Here is a 27530-nt window from a genome sequence, read left to right as displayed (position 1 = left end):
TTATTTATACAGATCAAGAAAACTGGGGGCCAAGAACACTACTTGCTCACAGATCGTTGCCTCCAGATGCTGCTTTATGGTGAGATGCATTGTCATGCCGAAAATACTGTCATCATCTCTGAATTATTCGTCTACTGTACACATTACACAATGCTGTAAAATGTGTCAATATCCTTCTGCATTTAACACTTTCTTAAGGGCACTCCTCATACAAAAAAGTTTTACATTTGAAGCTTTTGGAACCAGTGGCTCCTTCTTCCAACAGAAGGGATGAAGGAGAAGGAAGGGGGGTGAAGGGAAAGGAGAGGTTTAGGAAAAGGGATAGAGTTCAGAGAAGTCACCCAGAACCACAGATCAGGGTAGACTTACTATACAGGATGAGAAGGAAATCTGCCCTGGTGTAAAATCTTTGGTCCTACAAAAATTTCATTACACCACATATTTATGTTTGTACCTGGTTATGGTGTAACAGCCAAAAACCAGTTTGTGGTGTAAATAATAACTGTTGGAGAATATTACACCAGTGTTGTATGTGTTTTCACTCCTAATGCAAAAACAGCTCCTTTTTGGGGAAAAAAACACTGCTCTTTCTTCTGTCTACCACACAAGTTATTATCAGCTGCCTATCTACTGGGAAACTTGAGATCAGTCTAATGCAGATATTAGAGTTATGCTGAATTTATGTTCTTGAGTCCAAATATTCTTATTAGTTGTAGAAGGATTAGGTAATGAGGTACTCTCTTTCTTTGTTATTTAATACTTATGGATTTTCAATTTCCTGCTTGATGTCCACTGGCAATCTGTTATAAACTTTTGCACCAGAGTATAAAGCACCTTTCTGATCACAGGAGATGGATGCATAGTCTATATGAAAATTATTTTTACTTGTAATATTGTGGTTGTGAATTGCAGGGTGCATCCTAAATTCTCTCTTTATATTAACCACAGTGGGAATATATGTGCCGACATGGACATGTAAGAATCCTTAGCTTCTGGCAGATGTTCAGTCACCAACTTTATAAAGTATTTTCATTGCACACTTCTGCAGAACAAATACCTTCTTTTTTTACTTAACAACAATATTCTATCCCAGACTTTTAGTTGTTTTATATTGTCTTTTTTTGACCTCAGCTGCTTTGGCACTTAATGTTATCCCCTAGGAAAGTATTGAGTGTAAGTGTGCCAGCAAATTCATCACAAGGAGAGAGACTTCTAAGCGCAAAGCAAGCAGAACTGAGCATTTTGGTTAACTTATCCATGCATGGGTATAGCCTCATTTTATTATCTATCTGCACACCTAGAAATTTCCCTCCTGGAGCCTCATACAGTGTGTGACAGTTAATCTTCACCTCTGTTACCTATAAGTCAATCTGATGTGTCTGAAACTGCCTAATAGGAGTCTTTGTAAGATTAAGGGTTAAGCTGTTTGTTGTGAACTGATTGTAAGCCAGTTTTGTTAGTCTCCGGGGTATGTACTTTTTGGGTGTGTATGGGCCCTTTACCAGCACAGATGTGTTGTAAACACATGTCACAGTTTTTGAAAGTCCTCCAATACCCAGAAAAGTCATTTATATAATCAAGAACAGAAGTAGGCAAAGCACCAAACATTGCAGGACATCATATTTAACACATTGGAGCCTAATGGGTTGGCAATCCAGTTAATACCCGGATCCTGAGGAAATTTGCTTCAGTTTACAATTTTTTAATACATTTACTAATCTACTTACCTCCTTAGGCAGTATATCAGCTTAACCTTCCATCCTTCCTCTTTATGAATATGTATATGCTTAGCAAAAATAAATTATACAGGGATTTGTATACTGGTTTTCAGCATTTTTATTTTTCCCCAAAGTGAACAAAATTTTCATAAGTCATAGGGAATGGTAGGCTATTAATTTAAAATCACTTGTCAGCAGGAAATACTAAATGCTCATTTATAGGTCAAGTGTTTTATTGTGAAAGGTTTTTTTCTTGTTTTTACAAATTAGAGAACTTCATTTGGGTATGAAATCTTTCAAAACACTCGGGAATACAAAGGCATATATTACATAATCTACAGTAGTATCTGGTCTCTTTCCTCACTACCTTTCCTGCAGCTTCCCCTTGTTCCCATCAGACCTTGCATCTTCCAGCCGAGTTTGTTTTCTTTTCTGCTGGTGGCAGTTTCTCAGGAAAATGATGTGCTGTGAGTCTGTTTGCACTTGCAACTCCAGATGCTGAATGTGTGTCGTTATTTAGTTCCGCTCCTCCTTTTTGAACCAATTGCTGTGCTAATTTACAGATAAAATGTGCTAATGCACACTTTTTTAAGGTTTTGATATTGTGAATAATGTTCCAGCTCATGTGAGTCATCGTCGTCGTCTGAAAAATCGCTGATGTCGTCTGAAAATTCGTCAAGTTCTGAGCCATCATTCAACAGTTCTTCAATGTCTATGTTTGACAAGCAATGTCTGTTAGCCATATTCACAATTTATGAGGTTTTACACACGGAAAGGATGCACAAAATAACACAACATAGCAGCTGACATAGAACAAAACAACCTTCAACAATATTCCAAGCGCATGCACAGTTCACACAACGCTGGTACCATTTACAAGAGACTTGCATGCACAAGCCATCAACAATGCACTTATGACAAGCCAAACAATTAGTCTCTCCACTTACAAACATAAAACATGCATTCAAATCACAAATAAATAATTTGGAAGTGAAGAATGTATGACATACATCCGTTGGATTTTATGGTTAAAACATAGTGAACGTATCTGATATGTCTGTCGGCTCCAATGTCTTAATGTTCCCTGATTCTGAATTAGACTTATTCATCTCATATAATTTGTTATTGTAACCCTTTGTTTTCTGTTGTTACGAGTGACTCGATGAGTGCAAGGGTAATTTTTTAATGTCATACCATGTGAGTCTCCCATGTAGAATTGTATGACCTATTCAATCACAGTCCTTGGCAAGACCACAGAAACTATCAGTAGGGTAATTTTTGTTGTTTAATCCAACCAGGACTAATTCATGAGACCATATGTTGCTCTCTAAATAGAGAAAACTTTACAGAAGCCAAATTGAGCTGTTCTTAAATGATTGAAATGATTATTCTCACAAAGGTGGTTTGATATTCTGGGCTAAGCTATGTTCACAAAAATGATAATGGATCAAAGTCTACCACAGCTATTACATGTATCGTGAGTCACTGCCGATAAGCTTTATCACATACAATGTCTGGATTACGTCAATGTACAAAACAGAAGAATTGTGATAACAACACTCTGATTAGATTCTTCAGACCACTCTTTCTCTGGCAGTAGCTATTGAGCAAAGTTGTCAGCACTGCACAAAGCATAACAACTTGAGTATTGTTAGCAGGTGACCAATCATATGAAATAATGGATCAAAGTCTATCACAGTTATAACACCTACTGTGAGTCACTGCTGATAAGCTTTATCACATACAATATATGGATTATGTCAGGGTACAAAACAGAAAAAATGTATAACATTCTGATGGAGATTCTTCAGGCCACTCTTTCTCTGGCATTAACTCATGAGATTTGTACTGTTTCGGCACATTTTCAAGTGAATGGTTGGATAGCTTTTGCAATCAAAACCAACTTGGATTATCATACATTGTCAAGTTAGGGGGCGATCTAGGTTAATGTAGAAACAGAAGTACAGCTTCAAACAAGCCGAAATCACTAATGTACAGCATTTATTGTGATGAACAATTTCAGCAAACTATGTTATCATCATCAGATCTTCTACAGAAACAGGTTTATTACAATAAATGCTGTACGGTAGCAATCTTGGCTGTTTGAAATTGTACTTCTGTTTCTACAAATTGGGTTAATCTGACACAAATGTTTACACCAGAAGTAACGAACATTTATATCCTGATTAATGAGTTTATACATGGTCACAAAAGATATTAGTGTATTCCAGAAGCCAAAGATGATTGGCTAAAGACATACTCTTTCACCATGTTCGTTGATGAAAGAAAATCAAATAATCAGTCAAGGTATACAAATTTGAACAAATGTTAGGATCTGTATTCGTAATTAATCTGTTATAACATATCTGGACTTCCTTAAGCTACTTCCAAAAACTTGTACTCTTTCATTAATACTACAATCAATAGCCATCGAATTTGAGACCCATATCCAGTATGTGCAACATACAATTTCACCACAATAAAGCCCTTAATGCATTGTGTCATAGAGACCATGAGACATTGACAAAATTAGGAAGTCATCATGATGTAAAACTTCCCAGCTCCTATTAACTATTCACAGAGAATAGAGATCAGTTGGAGCTGATTCTAAGGTGCACACTTCTCCTCCAGTGATCCCACAGATGTGCTCAACAGAACTGAGGCCCAGCCACATGTGTGTCCTTTGTCCATGGAGTGTTCCTTCAAACCGTTCTGATACAATTAAGGAGAAATAGTGTGTTGGACTGCTTGCTCATAATAAAGATCACCTGCTGGATGCAGCAGATGAACAAATGGATGCACATGGTCAGGTATTATGTTCCTGTGTCATACCAAGTGAGGTAGAGCAATGGTTAGCACACTGAACTCACATTCGGGAGGACAACAGTTCAAACACACGTCCGGCCATCCTGATTTAGATTTTTTGTGATTTCCCTAAATCACTTTAGGCAATTGCCAGGATGGTTCCTTTGATAGGCATGGCCGACTTTCTTCACGATCCTTTCCTAATCTGATGGGATTGATGACCTCACTATTTGATCCCCTCTCTCAAATCAACCAACCAACCTGTGTTATTAGCTGTTAAGGGGTGATGTCATATGTATCAGGAGCCTCCTTCCCCTCCATGTAAACATCCTCTACATAAGAACAACTCTGTCATTTTCTTAACAGTGTCCGGTTGTCAGTCAGTGTCTGTCTTATGTGGTTTTTAATATACTTATACCCTATCATCATCAGGTACCAATGTCTGTCCATAACATTCCAGACAACTTACTTCAATGCTTGAAGCAGCCAATGACCATGTTCAGTGCTCCCTGTACTGTGCAGTGTTCAGAGGTAAGAGTGAACCATATGGAACTGCAATGCTTGGAAGATCTAACAGAGGAAGTGTGTCATGCATCTGGAAGAATGAACTGAACACAATGATATAAAGTGCCCTACCCATACTGCCCTTGGCTATCTGTACATCAATATACATACTCTTCAAACCATTATATGGAGCATGATGGAGTGTATTCTGTACCACTGTTAGCCACACCCTTTCCTGTTCTGCTAACAAAGGCAGCAAGTGAAAAATGACTGTCTATAAACAACCAAATTATTAATTATGCAACAGTCTTAATCAACAAGTTAATTTAGGATATTGTGGTCTTGTCATTGGTGGAGTGCTTATATATCTGGAAACTATGCACACAACCAATGAAAATTAATATCCAAAATAAATTTTGTGACTAAAACTACCATATAATCAGCTGATTGGTGATCATAAAATGCTGTGCAGAAATTGCAGCAAAACTGGTATACAAGTTGGCTGCTTTCACATGTGGCTTTGCATCTGATGGGATAGGATAAGCTTGACTGGACATGAGTAGGATGTGCTGGGTGGGTGTGTTGGGCAGGTCTTGCATCTGGGTCTTCCACAGGAATATGATCCATATGACAAGAAGTTGGGAGTCAGAGTGGAATAGGAATGAACCAAGATGATATGCAGGTTGAGAAGCAGCAGGGGGGGGGGGGGGGGGGGGGTGACAGAGGAATATCACTTTAGAAGTGGTAGGAAGGATGGTGTATAGTATGTCAGTCATTTCCAAGCATGGAGATACACAGTCGAAGCGCTGGCATAGAACATGGTTCAAATACTCCAATCCAAAATGATATTGATTGATGAGGATGTGTTCCTTTGCAATTGGTTCTTGGGGGTGGTGGGAAGATTAAGGGTGTGTAAGGATATGGCATGGAAAATCTGTTTGCAGACTAGTTTTGGCCTGCCTGTGAAGGCCTTTGTGATACCTTCAACATATAGTGAAGCGAATTCTCATCATTGCAGATACGCCATCCACAATTAGCCAGGCGCCAGGCTATATAGGAGTAACTTTCTGGTATGGAAAGGATGACAGTTGTTAAAATGCAAGTACTGTTGATGGTTAGTGGGCATGATATAAGCAGGAACAGAGATGGAGCCATCAGAGAGGTTGAAGCCAACATCCAGGAAGGTGGTATGCTGAGCCAATGAGGCCAAAGTTATGCGAATGAGAGAGGAAATATTGAGAATCTGGAGGAATGAAGATGTGGTGTCATGGCCGTGTGTCCAGATCATGAAAATATCATCAATGAACCTGAGCCAGATAAGGGGTTTTTGGTTTTGGGAGGCTAGTAAGGTTTCCTCTAGATGACCCACATACAAATTAGCACAGAAGGGTGTCATACAGGTGCCAATGGCCATGCCAAAGATTTCTTTCCAACTCCTAGCAACATCCCACCCCAAATGGATCCCTATTCCATATATCTCCACCATTTCATAAAAAAAAACCCTAGCCAAATCCCATTCCCACATCCTGTTCCTTAAATGCTGTCTAAGCCATGGAATCCCCACTCCCACCTCCCACCCCCAATGATCTAACCATAAAAAGCCCCTCTCTTGATCTCATCCCTCCTTTCACAATGACCTTCAAATTTTCCTATTCTGCCTGTTCCTATCCCTTACTAGCCTGGAATTAAAGAAACAAATGTCCATGGTCCAGGCATATCTGGATCAGCTCTCCTCTCTGTGTAAGATATTGTTACTGTATAATCCCAACTACCTGCACCAATCTCTCAAATTGAAACACTTGGTGTTCAACATTTGGCAGAGCATTCTAGACAACACCTCAAAAAATTATTCAATTTATTGACATCCCATTCCCATCTCAGAGAACTGCTACCCATGAATACCTATCCTAACCCCTCTGAACACTCCTGTCAATCCCTCATAGCAGCCAGCCCCTACCTTGCCATATCCTCCAAACTCTCTCCTGGCATTCCATAGAACCCAAAACCTAAGTTAACCCAAAAACACTGTTGTCAACTTATCTACCTAAAACCTCAGTAATACAGAAGTTTCACTCCTATCGAAAAGTTTCATCTTCAGCCACACACTCAAATTCAGCCAAGCTGGATACAGCAGATCCTCTTCTTCTCCAGTTCCATTTAGTGTAAACACTTCTTCTCTGCCATTCTTTTCAGTCAAAGCCAACTTAACCTCAACACTGAATCTTCACTCTCCCAGTTCATACCATCATTCAACCATGCCCCTGCCCCTCTCGCATCTAACTACTCGCTGGTTGCCTTCCAGGAATTCCTTTCTTCCAACTTCGCTTCGCTCTCCTTCCCTAGGTCAACACAAAGCTCTCAACAGAAGAAAGACCAGCCCTCTGTAACCTCAAAACAGACTCTGATTTTACCATGCACCCTGCAGACAAAAGCTTCATGACAGTTATGATGAATTGCAGTGACTAGCTAACATATGGTTTCAGCTTTTTGGTTCCTCCACCTACAAGATCAGCCATAGTGATCCCTTCCCAGAAATCCAACAAAACTGCTTGTCCCTTGTCAAATCCTTAGGTTGATCCCAAAATCTTTCCCATACAGCCATCTCCCCTCCCCATCTCTCACCCTAACAAAACCTGCACATACACCTTCTACACGCTTCACAAAATTCATAAATCTGTCAATCTTGAACACCCCACTGTATCTGGCTATTGTGCTCCAATGGAAAGAATCTCTGCTCTTGTTGACCAACACTTCCAATAAATTACTCATACTGTAACCTCTTGTATTAAAGATACAAGAAACTTCCTTCACAGACAATCAACCATTCCCACCCTATTACTGCCTGGATCCCTATATATCAGTGTTAATGTCACCTCCCTGTATGCCAACATCTACTACATCTATGGTCTTACTGCTGTCGGACACTCCCACCATCCTTCTGATTCCAAACTCCAACCACAAACTCACAAGTAATTATGTCTTCTTTAAGGGAAAAATATATTAAAAAATGCAAGGCACAGCCACAGGCACCGCAGGGCACCCTCCTACACCAATCTGTTTATGGGTCATTTAGACCAAACTTTCTTAGCCTCCCAAAACAAAACCTGTGTCCAATTCAGGTTGGTTGATGATATCTTCATGACTTGGATGCAAGACCAAAACAGCCCTGTCCTAATTCCTCTACACCCTTAACACCTTCTCTCCCATCCACTTCACCTGGACTTCCTGAGACCAATGTCATCTTCCTGTGGATTGGTTTCCACCTCTGTATAGCCTGGCTACCAAAGGATGAAGAATCTGCAGTGATGAGAATTCCCTCATCTAGTATGCTCAAGGTCACAATAGAGGCCTTCACAAACAGATACTATCTGCAAACCTAGACAGCAAACAAATTTCTCACATTTTCCTTACACATCCCTAATCCTCCCATTACCCCCAAGAACAAGCTGCAAGGGAGAATCCCTCGTCACTCAATATCATCCCAAACAGTAATAATTAAGGGCTCCAACTATTTACATTTATGGCCAGAAATGAGGGATATTGTACCATTATCCTTCTCACCCCATATAAAGTGTTACTCTGACACCTACCCAACATACACGACATACTGGTCCATTCCTATGCCATTAAATCACTCCCAAGACCCATGTGCAAGACACACCTGATTCAACCACATAACACATCATATTCTAGTCATATCATAGGGTTTTCCTACTCCATCTGAGGCAGGGTTCTATGTAAGCAAACAACTCTGCTGCAATTTCTGCACAGCACTTTATGTGGGCATCATCACCAAGCAGACACAATACAGAATGAAAGGCTGCCACCAAACCCTTGCCAAGAGCAGAGCTGACCACTTACTGGTGGAATCCACTACTGAGCAGAACATGCTCATGTACAATTGTTCTTCATCTCCCTACCATCTGGATTCTTCCTCCCAGCACCAGCTTTACTGAACCACATACATGGCTGGTATCCTTGTAACATATGTTTCTCGTAATTCTGGTCACAATCTCTGCTAACCCACTGCATCCATACCCTCCGTTCAACAGTCCCCCATTCCTGTGTCCTAAACCGCCTTTGCATGTAATAATGTTGAATGACCAATAAAAAATCTGAATCAATAACCCCTCACCAGCTCAGGTGTCCATGTGTCACATTCCTACCACATGGACTGGAAGGTATTTTAATATACAGATGATACAATAATTTTTAACTGTGATTTCAGTAGGAATGATCTGACACTGCCTTTTTCTAATATTGTAAATGGCTTAAGGAAATACTTCAAAAGAATTTGCTTAAGTTTAAACCTTGCTCTCCCCCACTCATATATAACATATCTGCTGCCTCAGTATAAGCTGTCAGCCACCCTTCCCCAACTGTCTCTGCTTTCACCTCTTTTCTCTCCCTTTACCCACCCCACTCGACACAATCCCTCGCTCTAGTCTACTTCCCAAATTACAATCCCAGCATTGTGAGTTCAGCTGGAACAATGTAGCTGCACAGTGATATGTGTGTGGGTAGGGGACGGGGGGAGGGGTGGGGGGAGCACATGTGCATATGTACATGTACTGTAGCTCATTAAAGGATTTGTCCAAAAGCTAACAAAGTTATCATTTTTTTGTGTGCCTGTGAACAGTTCAATGCCTGTACTATTCAGTGAGTTGTATCTTTTACAAAAAAAATTATTTACATTTTGCCAGAACTATCGTTACTATATTTAATAGTATCATGAAATGCAATGTGGTTTAGGCAAGCTCACTCATCATTACTACCTGCTGAATGTGATTCAGCACACACAATATTTAAAAAATCTGATAAAAAGAAAGAATGGCATGTTTTATATTACATTTGTCATATGCATTTGATGCAGTTTCCTAAGTTCCTACTCAATAAACTGGATGATTGTGATATCAACAGAAACAGGTAAAACTCTGTTACAGTCATCTTTGCATGACAGATAGCACATTATACGTTTGGACATAAAGAAACTAACATTGTTAAGAGCTCCCATTATGGTGAAGAGTGGTGTACAAGGGTCAACTCTGGTAATCATTTATTGTTTATATTATATGAAATTACCAAAATGTGTAACTGAAAGGTATTTAGGTATGCAGATTGTGGTGTCACCACCAGACACCACACTTGCTAGGCTTTAAATCGGCTGCAGTCCGTTAGTATACGTCGGACACGTGTGTCACCACTATCAGTGGTTGCAGACTGAGCACCACCACATGGCAGGTATAGAGAGACTCCCTAGCACTCACCCCAGTTGTACAGCTGACTTTGCTAGCGATGGTTCACTGTCTACATACGCTCTCATTTACCGAGATGACAGTTTAGCATAGCCTTCAGCTATGTCATTTGATATGACCCAGCAAGGCGCCATATTCAGTAATTAGAATGAATTCCAAACAGATAATATTGTGAATCATGTACTGTCAAGAGCGATGTTCGTCATTAATGGATTAAAGTTAAGTATCAAACTAATTCCATCCGCTTTCAGAATTCTAAATTCCTTGTCACGTTCCAGACCTCACGTCAGTATAGTTCTTCCCTCCTCACGCCAGCCTGCGTGAGCTAAAACGCGTGCATTTCGGCCTCCTCTAGTAACACGGTGTTGGCATTTCTGCCAACACAACACAAATGATGCAATAGTTTTTAACTGGGATATCAGCAGGAATGATCAGACACTGCATTGTCCTAATGTCCTATATGGTTTAGGAAATACTTTAAAAGTAGTTGCTTAAGTTTAAACCTTTTGAAAACAAGTATATTGTACCTTCAACTAAATGAACAGCAAAATGTAGATTACAACTATGAAGACTCATTGTTCCTGAATATTACTCTAGGGGTTCCAGAAGGCTCAGTGCCAAGGATACTGCTGTTTATAATATTTGTAAAGGTCTGCCCAGTAACATGCTATGTAAATCTGTGCTTTATGCATACATGAAAACAGCTACGATTAAGGTGTATTCTGCATATCCTGGACAGTATTATGACAATTCCTATATCATGTGAATGATGAAAAGAATGATAATAAATGAAATGAAATGAAAATGAAATTTCTAACCTGTGCAGCTGTTGCCTCTCCCTCCCACTTTACCCTCTCACACACACCTGCTGCTTCCTTCTGAGCCATCAGCCACCCTTGCCCAAAACCCCCTCCTGCTTCTTGTCTCTTTGTTCCTCTATCAATACCACACTAGACAATTCCTCACCCTAGTCTACCTGATGAACTGCTAAACTGTAGTACTGGCATTATGTGTTCAGCCAGCCCTATTTAGATGTACAGTTTTGTGTGTGTGTGTGTGTGTGTGTGTGTGTGTGTGTGTGTGTGTGTGTGTGTGTGTGTGTAAATTTTCATTATTTTCTGTGTGTCTGTCAACAACTCTAGTAATACTTTTTCTTTGACAAGAAAGTTTTATAATATTATTGCAATATTTTTTTTTTCTAACATTGATTGGAAGTAAACACATTGCTGTGTAATTTTCACATTTGATGTTGCAATCCTTTTTATCAGTGGTTTGACTTCTGTGAATTTGAATTCAGATGGAAACACAACTTTATTTAATACTTCATTGAACTGGTGAACTAAACAGTAATTCATGACTGCTTGTATTTTATTAAAATAATGGAAGAAATTTAATACCATACAGTGGATATTTTACTGCGCAGGGGGTAATGCTTCTTGCATCTGTGGCATTCAAAAAGCCACACATGCCCTCTGTGTTGTGCTGAATGATGAGCACTTCAGCGAGCTCAGCATTTGTTTGCTGGGTACAGGGATTGGTGAGCACTGCCAGTCCTCTGTAACCATAATCTCTGGGCATGCTTCAGTGACCATGGTGCACTAAGGCAGTGAAAAGTTGTGTGTTACAGGGAACAGGTAGGTTGGCTTAACTACCCAGGTGTGCTGCGTGCTGATGAGATGCACTGCTATTGAGGCAGAACAGTCATTAGGTGCAACATCTGATGAACCTGCCACACCTTGGTTGCTTAAGACTTATCCAGGCAAGTAGGGCTCTGTTTCTTTCGTTAGCTGCTCATGGGACCAATATGGAACCACTGAACTCACTCAAACCACTTTCCAGCAAAATGGGTTGTCTCTACACAAATGGGGTTAACAGTGTTACCATTAATACCCACAGTTGCAATAGTGGTGTTAGTATGCAGACTATGATGCCCTCAACAGCATCAGAAAATGTCATTGTTGCTTACGTTGTAGAGCTTACAGCAAATCAACAAGCAGATACCAGTAAACATGCCAGCATTACCATTGCTACCAATGTTGCTGCAAAGTCTCCTCTGCCAACTAAGCCTAAAGGGAAGTGTCAAAATCAGAAGAAGAAAGATCATAAGCTGTCAGACGGTGTAAATCTTATTCTGTCTAACAGTTCTAATGATTCTGCTTCAGAGACATGGAATACTTAGTCTGCCTGGGGTAAACATCTAGCCTTCCCCCCCACCCACCCACCACCCCCCTCCCCGCCCCCTTGCCAGGACTAAGCGTCCATTTGTTGCAGGATCATCACATAATGGGGTCAGGACACACGTGGAGTGCAGAAATGTCCCCTGTGCTTTTCTTTACAGACAACATTTTTTAAACTTTCTGATAACCAGATGACGCAGGGCTGTACCCTCTACCACAAGTTAGCTAGTTAGTTACAAGTTCCATAGAACATTTGAGTGATACTTTTAACAAACTGGTGTGGAACAAGTCTGTTTAAAGGATAAGTATAAATGACTAATGTTAATATTAATGAACACAGTTTCTTTTAGTCCTATGCATGCAAATTCACTTAAAAACAATGAAATAGATGTATTTGTCCACGAGAAATTATTTTAAGTCAGATTTAAAACTTGCTTTGTTACTTGTCAGATATTTTGCACTGCAGCACCAAAGAAACTGGTATAGCCATACTTATTCAAAAAAACAGAGATGTGTAAACAGGCAGAATATGGTGCTGCAGTCAGCAAGACCTATATAAGACAACAAGTGTCTGGCACAGTTGTTAGATTGGTTACTGCTGCAACAATAGCATGTTACCAAGATTTAAGTGAGTTTGAATGTGGTGTTACAGTTGGCACATGAGCGATGGGACACAGCATCTCCAAGACAGCAATGAAGTGGAGATTTTCCCATACAACCATTTCACAAATGTACCATGGGTATCAGGAAACTGGTAAAACATAAAAGCTCTGATGTCACAGCGGCCAGAAACAGATCCTGCAAGAACGGGACCAACAATGGTTTAAGAGAATAATTCAGTGTGACAGAAGTGCAACACTTCTGCAGACTGCTTTAGACTTCAGTGGTGGGCCATCAACAAGAGTCAACGTGTGAACCATTCAATGAAACATCATTGATATGGGCTTTTGGAGCCAAAGGCCCACTTGTGTACCCTTGATGACTGCATGATACAAAGCTTTATGCCTCGCCTGGGCCTGTCAACACCAACACTCAACTTTTGATGATTGAGAACAGTTGCCTGCTCAGATGAGTCTTGTTTCAAATTGCATTGAGTGGATGGATGTGTACGGGTATGGAGACAACCACATGAATCCATGGACCCTGTTTGTCAGCAGGGGACTGTTCAAGTGGGTGGAGGCTTTGTAATGGTGTGGGGCATGTGCAGTTGAAGTGATATGGGATCTATGATATTTCTACATATGACTCTGACAGGTGACATGTACATAAGTATCCTGTCTAATCACCTGCATCCATTCAGATCCATTGTGCATTCCGATGGACTTGGGCAATTCAAACAGGATAATGAGACACCTCACACATCCAGAATTGCTACAGAGTGGCTCCAGGAACATTCTTCTGAGTTTAAGCACTTCCATTGGTCACCAAACTCCCTAGACATGAACATTATTGAGCATATCTGGGATGCCTCACAATGTGCTGTTCAGAAGAGATCTCCACCCCCTGGTGCTCTTACGGATTTGTGGAAGCCCTGCAGGATTCATGGTGTCAATTCCTCCAGAACTACTTCAGACATTAGTCAAATCCATGCCATGTCATGTTGTGGCACTTCTGTGTGCTTGCAGGGAATGATATTAGGCAGGTGTACCAGTTTCTTTGGCTCTTCAGTGTATGATATTGGGAAAAATATAAAATTTTTTATTGATGCATATTGAACTCCTTTCTGAGCCACAGACAGCTTCAATAATATGTAAAAAAAGGTCATTTTTCCCTTTAGTGTTGTAGGTGTGGACATCACTGCTCTTCAAAAATTGTGATGGGCTATTTATGATGAATTTCATTGGCAGCTAGATGTATTGTGACAGTGTAGTTAAAATGCCTAGGTCCTTGAAAAGATAGCTACATGATGTCAGTGTGTAAACACCATATATTATTCCTACTGCTTGCTTTTGTGCAATCATTAATTTCTTTCTAAGTGGTGAGTGAACCCCAGAAAATTATTCCATTATACAATATTGCTGAGGTCTTCATTCCAAAGGCTGGTTTGCTGCAGCTCTCCATGCTACTCTATCCGGGGGAAGCTTACTGAATCTGCTTACTGTGTTCATTTCTTGGTCCCCCTTTACAACTTTAACTTCCCTTACTTCCCTCCAATACAAAATTGGTGATACCATGATATCTCACAATGTGTCCTTTCAACTGAACCTGTCTCCTAGTCAGGTTGTGCTATAAATTTCTTTTCTCCCCAGTTCTGTTCAATACCTCCTCATTAGTTAAGTGATTTACCCACTTAATTTTTAGCATTCTTTGGTAGCAGCACAAATCAAAAACTTCAATTGTCTTGTTGTCTAAATTGTTTATCGTGCATGATACACTCCATACATGGTTACACTACACACAATTACTTTCAGAGAAGACTTCAGAAAACACTTAAATCTACATTCAGTGCTAGTAAATATCTCTTCTTCAGAAACACTTTTCTTACCATTGTCAGTCTACATTTTAATCCTCTCTACCTTGGTCATCATCCATTATTTTGCTGCCCAAATAAGAAAACTCATCTACTCCATAAAAAAAAGTCATCTACTACTTTAACTGCCTCATTTCCTAATCTAATTCCCTCAGCATCAACTGATTTAATTTGACTACATTCCACTGCTTTTGTTGGTGTTCATCTTATATACTCTTTTAAGACCTCTGCCATTCTGTTCAACAGCTATTCCAAGCCATCTGCTGTCTCTGACAGAATTACAGTGTCATTGGCAAACCTCAAAGCTTTTTTGTTTCTTCTCCCTGAACTTTAATTCGTCCTCCACATTTTTCTTTGGTTTCCGTTACTGATCACTCAAAATACAGATTGAATAACATCAGTAATAGGCTACAATCCTATCTCAATCTCTTCTCAACCATTCTCTATGCTCCTCATTTCTTATAACTGCTGCCTGATATTTGTACAAGTTGTAAAAAGTCTTTCACTCCCTGTATTTTACCTGTGCTTCCTTCAGAATTTCAAAGAGAGTATTCCAGTCAACACTGTCAATCCAAAAATGCTGTGAGTGTAGCTTAACCTTTCCGTAACATATCTTCTAAAATAAGTCATAGGGTCAGTACTGCCTTATGTGTTCCTACATTTCTGCAGAATCCAAACTGATCTTCCCCAAGGTCAGCTTTTACCAGCTTTTCCATTCTTCTATAAAGAATTCATGTTAGTATTTTGCAGCTGTGACTTGGAATTGGAATTCCAAGTCGCGATTGGAATTGGAATTATTATATTCTTCTCGAAGTTAGAGTATTTCAGCTGTCTCATACATCTTGCTCACCAGATGGAAGAGTTTTGTCATGGCTGACTCTCCCAAGGCTATCAGTAGTTTTAATGGAATGTTGCCTTCTCCCAGAGCCTTGTTTAAACTTAGGTCTTCAGTACTTTATCAAATTCTTCATGCAGTATTGTATTTCCCATATCATCTTCATCTACTTCCTCTGCTATTTCCATAATATTGCTCTCAAGTACATGTCCCTTATATAAACACTCTATATACTCCTTCCACCTTTCTGCTTTCTCTTCTTTGCTTAGGACTGGTTTGTCGGCCGGTGTGGCCGTGCGGTTCTAAGCGCTTCAGTTTGGAACTGCGTGACCGCTACGGTCGCAGGTTTGAATCCTGCCTCGGGCATGGATGTGTGTGATGTCCTTAGGTTAGTTAGGTTTAAGTAGTTCTAAGCTCTAGGGGGCTGATGACCTCAGAAGTTAAGTCCCATAGTGCTCAGAGCCATTTGAACCATTAGGACTGGTTTTCTATCTGATCTCTTCAAATTCATAAAGCTGCTTCTCTTTTCTCCAAAGGCTTCCTGTTGATGGTATCTATGGTCCCTTCAGTGAAATATGCTTCTAAATCCTTACATTTGTCTTCCAGCAATTCTTGCTTAGCCATTTTGCACTTATGTCAGTCCCAGTTTTTAGATGTTTGTATTCCCTTTCATCTGCTTCATTTGCTGTATTTTTATATTTTCTCCTTCCATCAGTTAAATTCAACACCTCCTGTGTTATCCAAGGATTTCTACTAGGCCTTTCCTTTTTAACTATTTGATCCTCTGCTGTTTTCACTGTTTCACCTCTCAAAGTTATCCATTTGTCTCCTTCTGTATTCCTTCCTCCAGTTCTAGTCTAATGTTCCCTCTGAAACTCTTGACAATCTCTCATTCTTTCAGGCTATCCACATCCCATCTCCTTAATTTCCTGCCTTTTTTTTGTATTTTCTTCAGTTTTAATCAACAATTCATAACCAATGAATTGTGGTCATATTCCAGATCTGCTGCTGGAAATGTGTCACAATTTAAAATCTGGTTTCAAAATCTCTGTCTTACCATTATATAATCAGTTTGAAACCTTCCAGTGTCTCGAGGTCTCTTCCATGTACGCAGCCTTCTTTCGTGACTCCTAAACCAAGTGTTAGCAATGATTAAATTATGCTCTTTTCAGATTTCTGCCAGACGGCTTCCTGTTTCATTCCTTTCCCCAGTCCATATTCACTTACTATTTTTCCTTCTCTTTCTTGTCCTATTATCAAATTCCAGTATGCCATCAGAATTAGATTTTTGTCTCCCTTAACTTTCTGAATAATTTCTCTTATCTCATCATACATTTCTTCAATCCCTTCGTCAACTGTGTAGCTTGATGGCATATAAACCTATACTATTGTGATGAGTGTTGCCTTTGTGTCTGTCTTGGTTATGATAATACGTTCAGTATGCTGTTCAAAGTTGCTTACCAGCATTCCTATTTTTGTATTCATTATTAAACCTACTCCTGCATTATCCCTATTTGATTTTATATATACAGGGTGATTCAAAAAGAATACCACAACTTTAGGAATTTAAAACTCTGCAACAACAAAAGGCAGAGCTAAGCACTATCTGTCGGCGAATTAAGGGAGCTATAAAGTTTCATTTAGTTGTACATTTGTTCGCTTGAGGCGCTGTTGACTAGGCGTCAGCGTCAGTTGATGCTAAGATGGCGACCGCTCAACAGAAAGCTTTTTGTGTTATTGAGTACGGCAGAAGTGAATCGACGACAGTTGTTCAGCGCGCATTTCGAACGAAGTATGGTGTTAAACCTTCTGATAGGTGGTGTATTAAACGTTGGTATAAACAGTTTACAGAGATGGGTGTTTGTGCAAAAGGAAAAGTTCTGGACGGCCGAGAATGAGTGATGAAAATGTAGCACGCATCCAGCAAGCATTTGTTCGCAGCCCAGGAAAATCGACTCGCAGAGCTAGCAGAGAGCTGCAAATTCCACAATCAACTGTATGGAGAGTCCTACGAAAAAGGTTAGTTATGAAAGCTTATCGTCTGAAATTGGTTCAAGCACTGTCTGCAGCTGATAAGATTAAAAGAATCGATTTCTGTGATTTAATCCTTGCTCAAATGGAAACAGATGAATCTTTCGTTTCAAAGATTGTGTTTAGTGATGAAGCAACTTTCCACACTAACGGGAAAGTCAACCGTCACAATGTCTGTATATGGGGCACTGTAACTGGACTACAGTATCTGGAGATGTTAGAGAATTGGCTGTTCCCTCAGCTCGAACAAGAAGCACAACAATTCATATTTCAACAGGATGGAGCGCCACCACATTGGCACTTATCTGTCTGTAACTACCTGAATGTCAACTACCCGAGGCGATGGATCGGCCGCCAGGCAGCCCGTGACAGAGCACTTCATCACTGGCCTCCAAGAAGCCCTGATCTTACCCCCTGCGATTTTTTCTTATGGGGGTATGTTAAGGATATGGTGTTTCGGCCACCTCTCCCAGCCACCATTGATGATTTGAAACGAGAAATAACAGCAGCTATCCAAACTGTCACGCCTGATATGCTACAGAGAGTGTGGAACGAGTTGGAGTATCGGGTTGATATTGCTCGAGTGTCTGGAGGGGGCCATATTGAACATCTCTGAACTTGTTTTTGAGTGAAAAAAAAACTTTTTAAATACTCTTTGTAATGATGTATAACAGAAGGTTATATTATGTTTCTTTCATTAAATACACATTTTTAAAGTTGTGGTATTCTTTTTGAATCACCCTGTATAATGCTGTACTCATCTGACCAGAAGTCCTGTTCCTCCTGCCACTGAACATCATTAATTCCCACTACATCTAACTTCAACCTATCCATTTCAATTTTGAAATTTTCTAATCTACCTGCATGATCACAGGATCTAACATTACATGCTCCAGTCCACAGAATGCCAGTTTTGTTTCTCCTGACAACAGCTCCTCTTGAGTAATTCACACCCAGTGATCCAAATGGGGAACTATTTTGCCTCCAGAATATATTACCCAAGAGAATGTCATCATCATTTAACCATATAGTAGAACTGTATGCCCTCAGGAAAAATATGGCTGTAGTTTCGTCTTACTTTCAGCCATTTACAGTACAAGCATAGCAAGGCCATGTTGGTTGATTTTACAAGATCAGATCAATCAACCATTTGGACAGTTGCCCCCACAATTACTGAAAAGGCTCCTGGGCTTCTTGAGGAACTAAACATTTCTCTGGCCTCTCAACAGATACCCTCTGTTGCGGTTGCACCTTCAGTGTGACTATCTGTATTGTTGAGGCACACCAGTGGTAAGGTCCATGGTTCATGGGGGGAGACCATAGGACATTATCAAATGGTAATATACAGAATATGTCAGGAGGCAAATTTGTTTTCAAGATTAGCAATTATCTGAAGAGCAAAAGTTTGCTGAACTTAATAGTCAGAGAAATTCAGTAATACAATTCTTCCATTTCAAGTTTTCATCAATATGACTCTATTTGTTGTACAGAACTGAAAACAGTGTATTTTTTCAAAATTTATGGGATTAAGATCAGCTGATTTAGCAGGTTAACCATGGTGAGATAGGATACCTGAGTGTTCATCACTGAGGAATATGTAACTCTCATCCTGGAAGCTGGGAGTATCAGCATACTCACCATGAAGATGTAGGAAAAAGGGTAACCCTTGGTCACCAAAAATAGTGAAATAAACATCCTGGTTCATGTTTATAGCAACCAAAATGAATGGGTACAAGAAACACCCCCAAAATATCACAGAGCCGCCTCTGACCTGAACTACATCATCCATACAGCACAGGTTAAACAACTTACTGGCCTATCAGTTTATGTGATACTTTTATAATTTGAAAAGAAACACATTACATGTCTATAATGAGCTACTTTCCAGTTTTCATGTTGTTTATCCCACTCGTAATGTAACGGACTACTGAAACTACTGATACCACAGGCTGGCGAGGTGTGCGGTGTCATCAATCATCTTGAAGGAGCAAGTGAACTTTAACTAAGTAAACATAAACTGAAATATTATTATTTTGTTACAGAACTGTTAATATGAGGACAATCATGAGGTATATTGCCACAGAACTATATTATAAACACTTTTCATTTTTCATACTATGTTTTTCATATATGTATACGTGCATTGTGTAAAATATCGATAAACAACCAAGGTTGGCAGTACTGCACAGTTTGTAAGCTCTACGAACAGGAGCCGGTTGTTGGTGGGTGCAGAGACAATGGGCAGTTGGTGTTGAGACATCTTGTAATATGCTTGCTTTGAGAAGGTCAAGGGTAGAGGGAATGAAATGATGTATTGGAAAAGCTGTTACACTGAAAATTATTGAATATCATCATGATCAGCATTTATAAAATAAAAGTTGGAAGTTTAAATATGCGTCAGTTTTTACGCAGCAGAATACACACCCTGGACCTCAAATTGATTTAACAAACAGTGGATGGTGAGATTCATCACTGGACCACGAGCATACAACAATGACCAATAAAAGTAAGAAAGTTATATTACTCTAAACTCAGATTGTGATGATACCTTTCTTTCTCCATGTCTTCAACCCTGTATGTACTCTGTTGTTAGAGTGAACAGCACGACGGGGACCTGTGGTCGACTAGGCACACCAGGGAGACCACACACGTTTAAAATGATAATTTGTAGCTTAGTATACTACTACTGATAATAATTAATATTTGTCCCCCAGAGAAAGAGGGGCATTGCACACTGTAGATGTGCAGCTCTACATGCTGCTGTGAGAAATGGCTTTTTGTGAAATACACAACTCAAAATATTCATTGTAAGCAATGCCCTTCAGTATGTGCACTCAGTAAAAGATTGAGATGGACCTACATTAACTAACAGCAGCAAATCCTGTTGGATTTGAAATCAGATGTCATGACACTTGTCCCCATTTCCTGTTTGTTAAAAATGTTTTATGACCACTGTTCTTACACAATTTTGCATGGCTGTGTGTGGTTCAATATTCCCTGTAGAAATGTTGGACAGTCCACATTGATACATCAGTAAATGAGACAAATGCTTATGAGGTGTAGTCATGGACATGTCCAAACACGATAGCTCCTTTCTGTCATGTCTCCACAGTGATCCATCGCACTATGTTGATTCTATACAACCAACTAGCACAGACACATTGCTTCACTACCATGACTGTCATCAATGGTAGAGGGTCACATGATCACCTGGTAACTGGTGATAGAGGTGCTCCGCAACTTGGCTGAGCGCGGGAGCGCCACCTACCTACGAACGGCGCTGGCCGCATGTCACGGCACGGCAGTCGAATGAGAGATACTGAGTTCTTATCATGTAACCAGCTATTGTTCATAAGTGAGTGTGTTTGAATATCCACACAATTATTGGTGATTAAAGGTTATAACACTTTTTGGCGATGAGTTTGGATATTTTCACTGCGTTGTGGATTTGTGTGTTCATGATGGGGCAGACATGGAACAGCTTATGCAAGCGCTCATTAAACAACAAACACAGCTGATGGCTGCTATTCAGGCACAACAAACACAGCTGACGGCTGCTATTCAGGCATTGTTGACGTCGCTTATTCATCGTCTGTCTTCCTCTTCTCCGCCTCCATTCCATCCTTACGACAAGGCCGCTGAAGACTGGGAGGATTATGAGAAGCGTTTGCGGCAACACTTCTTGGCTTTCGGCATTGTCGACGCTCCTATGTGTAAGTCGTTATTTCTATCTTGGATTTCCCCACGGATCTATCAGCTGCTATCTCAGTTAGCCCCTCTGCGGGAACCTGCCTCCCTGTCCTTCCAAGAAATGTGTGACTTATTGTCTAACTATTACTGCAAAAACACCCACGTCGTTGACGCCTGCGTGGCGTTCTACCAGTGTCGTAAACAGCCCCATCAATCTTACTGGGCTTGGGCGGCGGAACTACACGGTCTGAGTAGGAAATGTCAGTTTGTCACGGACACTCATCATGAGTCTTATGCTGATTCAGTGGTTAGGGATGCTATTCTACGGCTTGCTCCTGACAAAGAAGTTTGGCAACATGCCCTACAACTGCCAAACCCGTTGTTGTCGGAAGTTCTAAGCATCGCTCAATCCTTTGAAGTGTCTCACGCTGCTGGCGCGCAGATAGACGTGTGGTGTGATGTAGGCGCTGTACAGTCAACTTTCGACATGGACAATTTGCCTGTTTCACAGGAGAATGAAGATGTGGCGGCGATTCACTCGCGTAAACAACATTGTGTTGGGCCGCAACGCTCACAGCGAAAACAGCAACCACAGAAGCAGGTTTGTTCCGCACTTCCTTCTTGTCCACGTTGTTTCGTACAGCATGACAGGGCCGCGTGTCCAAAACGTTGGGCCACGTGTAATTCATGTAGGAAAAAAGGCCACATTGCCTCTGTGTGTCAGTCCCCTAAAGTTCCTGTCGACGAGTACGAGGCATCGGACATGGATGTTAACTGTGTGCTTTCTCAAACAAATAAGTTGTTTGTTACTGTTCGTGTTCTGGATAAAGACATTCGCATGCAAGTGGACACTGGCTCTGCAGTAACTCTCATTAATTCTCGCACGTATTTGGAGTTGGGCTCCCCTCCCTTGTCTCCAGTTACGCGAAATCTGAGAACTTATAATAAGCAGAAAATTCCTATCATTGGCCAGTTTGATGCTTCCACTGCCTACAAGTCTGTTGTTAGGCCCCTCACGTTTTGTGTGGTGGATCATGCGGGCACTGAAAACCTGTTCGGTTATGATGCTTTCCAGTTGTTTGGGTTCTCCATTGATGATGATGTGCACCTCATATCTCAGGATATTCCGTATCAATAGCTGGATGGATTGTGTTCTGAATTTTCGTCCGTGTTCTCTGCTGGTCTGGGTCGTGCCAAGGATTTTGAAGCCCACATTACTCTTAAACCTACAGCTTGCCCTAAGTTTTTCCGGGCACACCCTATTCTGGTGGCGTTGCATGCACCTGTCAAGGCTGAGATAGACAGGTTAACAGCTTCAGGGATTCTCCTTCCTGTTACCTCCAGCGAATGGGCATCGCCAGTTTCTAAACCAAACGGGGGTCTGTGCTTGTGTGGTGATTTTAAAGCCACCGTCAACGCTCAGAGCCTCATTGACACTTATCCTCTTCCCCGTCCTGAGGAGTTATTTACCAAGCTCGCTGGGGGCCAGTTCTTTTCCAAACTTGACTTATTGGAGGCGTACCATCAGTTGCAGTTGGATGCTTCTTCCAAGGAATTTCTCGTCATCAACACTCCTTGTGGGTTGTATCAGTACCAGCGGTTACCATTTGGCGTCACTAGCGCGCTGGCCATTTTTCAGCGGTTTTTGGAACAGCTCACGGCTTCCATTCCCGGCTGCATAAACTATCTGGATGACATTGTTGTCACGGGGGCCTCCACTGAGGAGCACTTTCGCAATTTGCATTCACTGTTTCAGGTTTTGCATTCAGCTGGGTTGAAGTGCAATCTGGACAAGTCACAGTTCTTCCAACCCTCCATTGTGTATCTTGGTTTCCACTTGTCCCGTGAGGGTATACGTCCTCTACGTCAGCACGTTGCGGCCATTAACGCTCTACCCCGGACGTCTACGGTCAAAGACCTTCAGGCGTTTCTAGGCAAGATTGCTTATTATCACAAATTCATTCCATCCGCGGCGGCGGTAGCTCATCCTCTGCATCAGCTGTTACGCAAAAACGTCCCTTTCTGTTGGTCCGACGAGTGTGAGCAGGCTATTGTTCGGCTGAAGACTCATTTGCAGTCGGCGCCTTGTCTTGCTACATTCCGTCCGGGTCAGCACTTGATTCTGGCGGCTGACGCATCACAGTATGACCTAGGGGCTGTTCTCACCCATCGGTATGAGGATGGGTCGGAATGACCCATCGCCTATGCTTCCAAGACCCTCAACGATGCGCAACGGCGTTACTCTCAAATCGAAAAGGAGGCGCTCGCTATCATTTATGCTCTAAAAAAGTTCAGCGTTTTTTTGTATGGTTCTAAGTTTCACCTCATCACCGACCACAAGCTGCTGGTCTCTCTGTTCAGCCCATCAGCGTCGCTTCCGGATAAGGCAGCTCACCGCCTGCAACGTTGGGCCTTACACTTGTCTCGTTTTCACTATGAGATTCACTATCGCCCCACGGCCCAGCACGCCAATGCTGACGCATTGTCGCAATTGCCGATGGGCCCCGACCCGGTTTTCGATCGTAATGAACTACTCTGTTTCCACATTGATTAGGAAGAACGTCTTGCGGTTGAGGGTTTTCCACTTACAGGTTCGCAGGTCGCGTCGGCTACTGCGCGGGATCCGGTCCTGTGTCAGGTGATCGGTTTTGTTCAACAGGGTTGGCCGGACAGGACCAAGGGCCGGGCATCAGATCCCCTTCACAACTACCATGCCTTGTGCCTTCGTCTGTCTGTTCGTGATGGTGTTGTTCTTCTGGCCACGGATGGCGCATCTCCACGGGTTGTGGTGCCAGCCTCTCTTCGCCAATGAAGGCCATTGGGGGATTTCTCGGACTAAGCCCCTGGCCCGCAGGCACGTTTATTGGCACGGTATTGATTCAGACATCGCCCACATGGTTGCTGTGTGTGGTCAGTGTGCTCAACAACTGACTGCACCTCGTACAATGCCCTCTCCATGGCCTGATCCAGCGCAGCCATGAGAACGGGTGCAAGCTGGCTTTGCCAGCCCCTTCCTCGGTACTTATTGGCTACTGTTGATTAACACCTTCTTGAAGTTTCCATTTGTCATTAGATGTCTGTCGCCCACCACTGCGGCAATGACGCTGGCTTTGTCCAAAATATTTGCGTTAGAATGTCTTCCATCCACGATCGTCACGGACAATGGCCCTCAGTTCTCTTCGCAGGCTTTCTGTGATTTTTGTACTGGACAAGGGATTCATCATGTTACAGCACCGCCCTTCCATCCGCAATCGAATAGGGAGGTCAAGCGCCTTGTCCGCACTTTCAAAAGCCAGATGAAAAAATTCCTTAGTGATTTTTCCACAGATGACGCTCAGCTGCAACTTCTGAGATCTTATCGCTTCATGCCTCTGGGTGATCGCAGCCCTGCTGAACTCTTGCATGGCCACCAACTGCGCACTGTACTGCACCTGCTTCACCCTGTCAGGCCTTGTGCTGTGTCCCCTAGTGCGGGAAAATACTCGGTGGTCGCTGACGTGTGGGCACGAGGGTATGGATCTCGCCCTAAATGGATTCCAGGGGTGGTCAAGGCTCTTCACGGCTGCCGGCTTTGTGAAATACGTACGGACAACGGCATGGTTGTTCGCCATTATTACCAGATGCGCCCACGAGTGGTGGCCACGCCGGTGCCACCGCCCCTTCCTTCACCTCCACCAGCCCGAGAAGCCAGTCCTGTCGCTGCTGCCGCTCTACCGTACGTGTTGATGCAGCCGACGTCGCTACCGCTTCCGAGTACGCCAGAACCAGCCCAGGTCGCGACGCCGCCTTCTCCGGGACCCATCTTGCTGGAGCACACCCCCAGGTCCACGACACCTATGGATGCTGCTCCGGAGTTTTCACCCATCATCTCGTCCAGGAGGCATGTTCCACGCAGGAGCTTCCGTCCTGGACATTTTCGACCATACTCTCATGTCTCTCCGCGGGATCTCCTCGGGGCCTCACAAGAGGCCATGGATGTCTCCGCACTGTCCATGTCTCCAAGGAAGTGAGTTTTTTTTTTTTTCTTGAGGGAGGAAAAGTGTTGTGACAGTGCCAAGACATTTAACAGTGCCGCCACAACAGTATGCGCAAATCGCGATAGAGGCGCTCCGCAACTCGGCTGAGCGCGGGAGCGCCACCTAGCTACGAACGGCGCCGGCCGCATGTCACGGCACAGCAGTCGAATGAGAGATACTGAGTTGTTATCATGTAACCAGCTATTGTTCATAAGTGAGTGTGTTTGAATATCCACGCAATTATTGGTGATTAAAGGTTATAACAGTAACAGTGCCACACCATCCCAGCACTCCAACGCATCATGCCTATTCTTTTAAGTGGAGATTAATATTATGTCCATGAGTTTATCAAGAACAAGATCTACTGAAGAGAATAATAACTGACTAACTTATCACAGTGACTTGACCATATTGTGAAGGAGTTTCACTGTTGAACTTAAGGACAGATCATCAAAGAATATATAGTGGAATAGCTGCTTTGCATACACAGTAAAGAGTAATATCAGACTACAGCTCAAACAACAATTAAAAGACCTGCTTGTTAAAAAAATAAAGTATGGATGCACACTGACTTTGGATCAATAATTTGTAACAAAAGATAAAATTGTGGTCAAAAATCCCACCAAGATATTATGTGGTGACATATTATAAATAGTGCATTAATGATTTAATCATATTGTTTTTGTAATTTCTGTAAGAGGTTATCATGAAGAATCATTAAGATAAATGTGAAAAATAACTGGCCATGTTCTGCTTGAGACACAAAGCTAATGGTTTTGCTGAATATAGTGCAAAGTTGTAGCCCATAATAAAAAAATTAAAAATGACAAACCTGTGCAGTGGCATCACCATGTTGCAGCATGCTATTGAGCAGGCGGTCCCACAGCGTTTGCCCCAAAGGCCTTGGTGGCAGAGGTGGGCCCCGCAGGATCAATTCATCTTCCTTCAGACCCCCTAAACATCATATATGACAAATGTTATAGTCTTTCAATCACTATCATCTCATTGCATGTTAAAGGATGTCACATGTCAATAGACACACTAGATTAACCCATAACAATAACTGAAACACATTTGGAGACACACAGTTTTGACTAGATTAATTTGAGGGCTCAGACACAAAAGTATAACCTCAAGTAAAGAGAATACTAAATAAATAAGCAGTTGCTGAACCAGAAAGTTTTTAATTAATTCTAGTCTGTAATGTTTAAGGTACTACTGAGTCATCAAGTGGTGTACTTAATTGATGATGGGTTGCCAGAATTGTGTCAACAACGCTGACAGAATCTTGCTGCCACTTGCTACATTTTTGAGCTTGGCAAATAACAATAGACATGGAATAAAGATACTATGGTGATCATGCAAGGAGAAAAAGAAAAACAGATCAAAGAGTCACTGCTTGTGACTGCACATAAAAAAGATTGTGTTTGATTCTTTATCCCTTCACACTCAGGCCAGTTGTCATATCCTTGGCAGATCAGGTTGTACCACCTCTTTGAAAAAAAGAAGTGTTTGCCTCTCAGATGTTAAATAATGGTGTGTTAATTGAATAGTACATTCCAAAAGAATGTAGATTGACTGAGCTTGTGAATTTACAGTTATCCTGTTCCAGACTGTGAAATCTCTACTGGTTGGAAGAAAGAGACATGAGAGACTGTTGTGGAGAATGTAATATAGCAGACTGATATTCACCAAGTGAAGTATAGAATACATCTCTTTAATAAACATCCCCATACACTGTAATTGCATTACATGAACATATATCTCTATTTAAGTCTTCATTTTCAACTTACACTAGTCATTGTATAAAAGCATTATTGTTTTTGTTGTGGTCCAGCTTGAAATTTGATGCAACTCTCCATGCTATTCTATGGTGCTCAAGTTTGTAATTGTGAAGGACTATCAGCATTTAGGGAAACTAGGGAAAACCTAAATCATGATGGCCGGATGGGAACTTACTGCACCACTACACTTGGTTTTGGGCATTTGCCTGTCCTTTCATTACTAAATCTTTGTGCATAAAGCTTTA

At 41.6% G+C, this 27530-nt stretch overlaps 1 protein-coding gene across 1 annotated transcript in view; it reads right to left on the bottom strand.

The window, feature by feature from the left end:
- The window catches only part of LOC124709288 (4-coumarate--CoA ligase 1-like), a 149485-nt gene that overhangs the window by 86135 nt on the left and 35820 nt on the right, over positions 1-27530 (bottom strand). The window contains exon 2 of the mRNA XM_047240828.1: positions 26334-26455. Within this exon, the coding sequence (XP_047096784.1) occupies positions 26334-26455 (122 nt within the window). The remainder of the gene's footprint in view (positions 1-26333; positions 26456-27530) is intronic.

This window comes from Schistocerca piceifrons, chromosome 1, assembly GCF_021461385.2.
Source record: "Schistocerca piceifrons isolate TAMUIC-IGC-003096 chromosome 1, iqSchPice1.1, whole genome shotgun sequence".
Classification (NCBI taxonomy): domain Eukaryota; kingdom Metazoa; phylum Arthropoda; class Insecta; order Orthoptera; family Acrididae; genus Schistocerca; species Schistocerca piceifrons.
The sequence above is the reverse complement of the archived record's forward strand: the minus strand, read 5'-3'. Positions and strand labels throughout refer to the sequence as shown.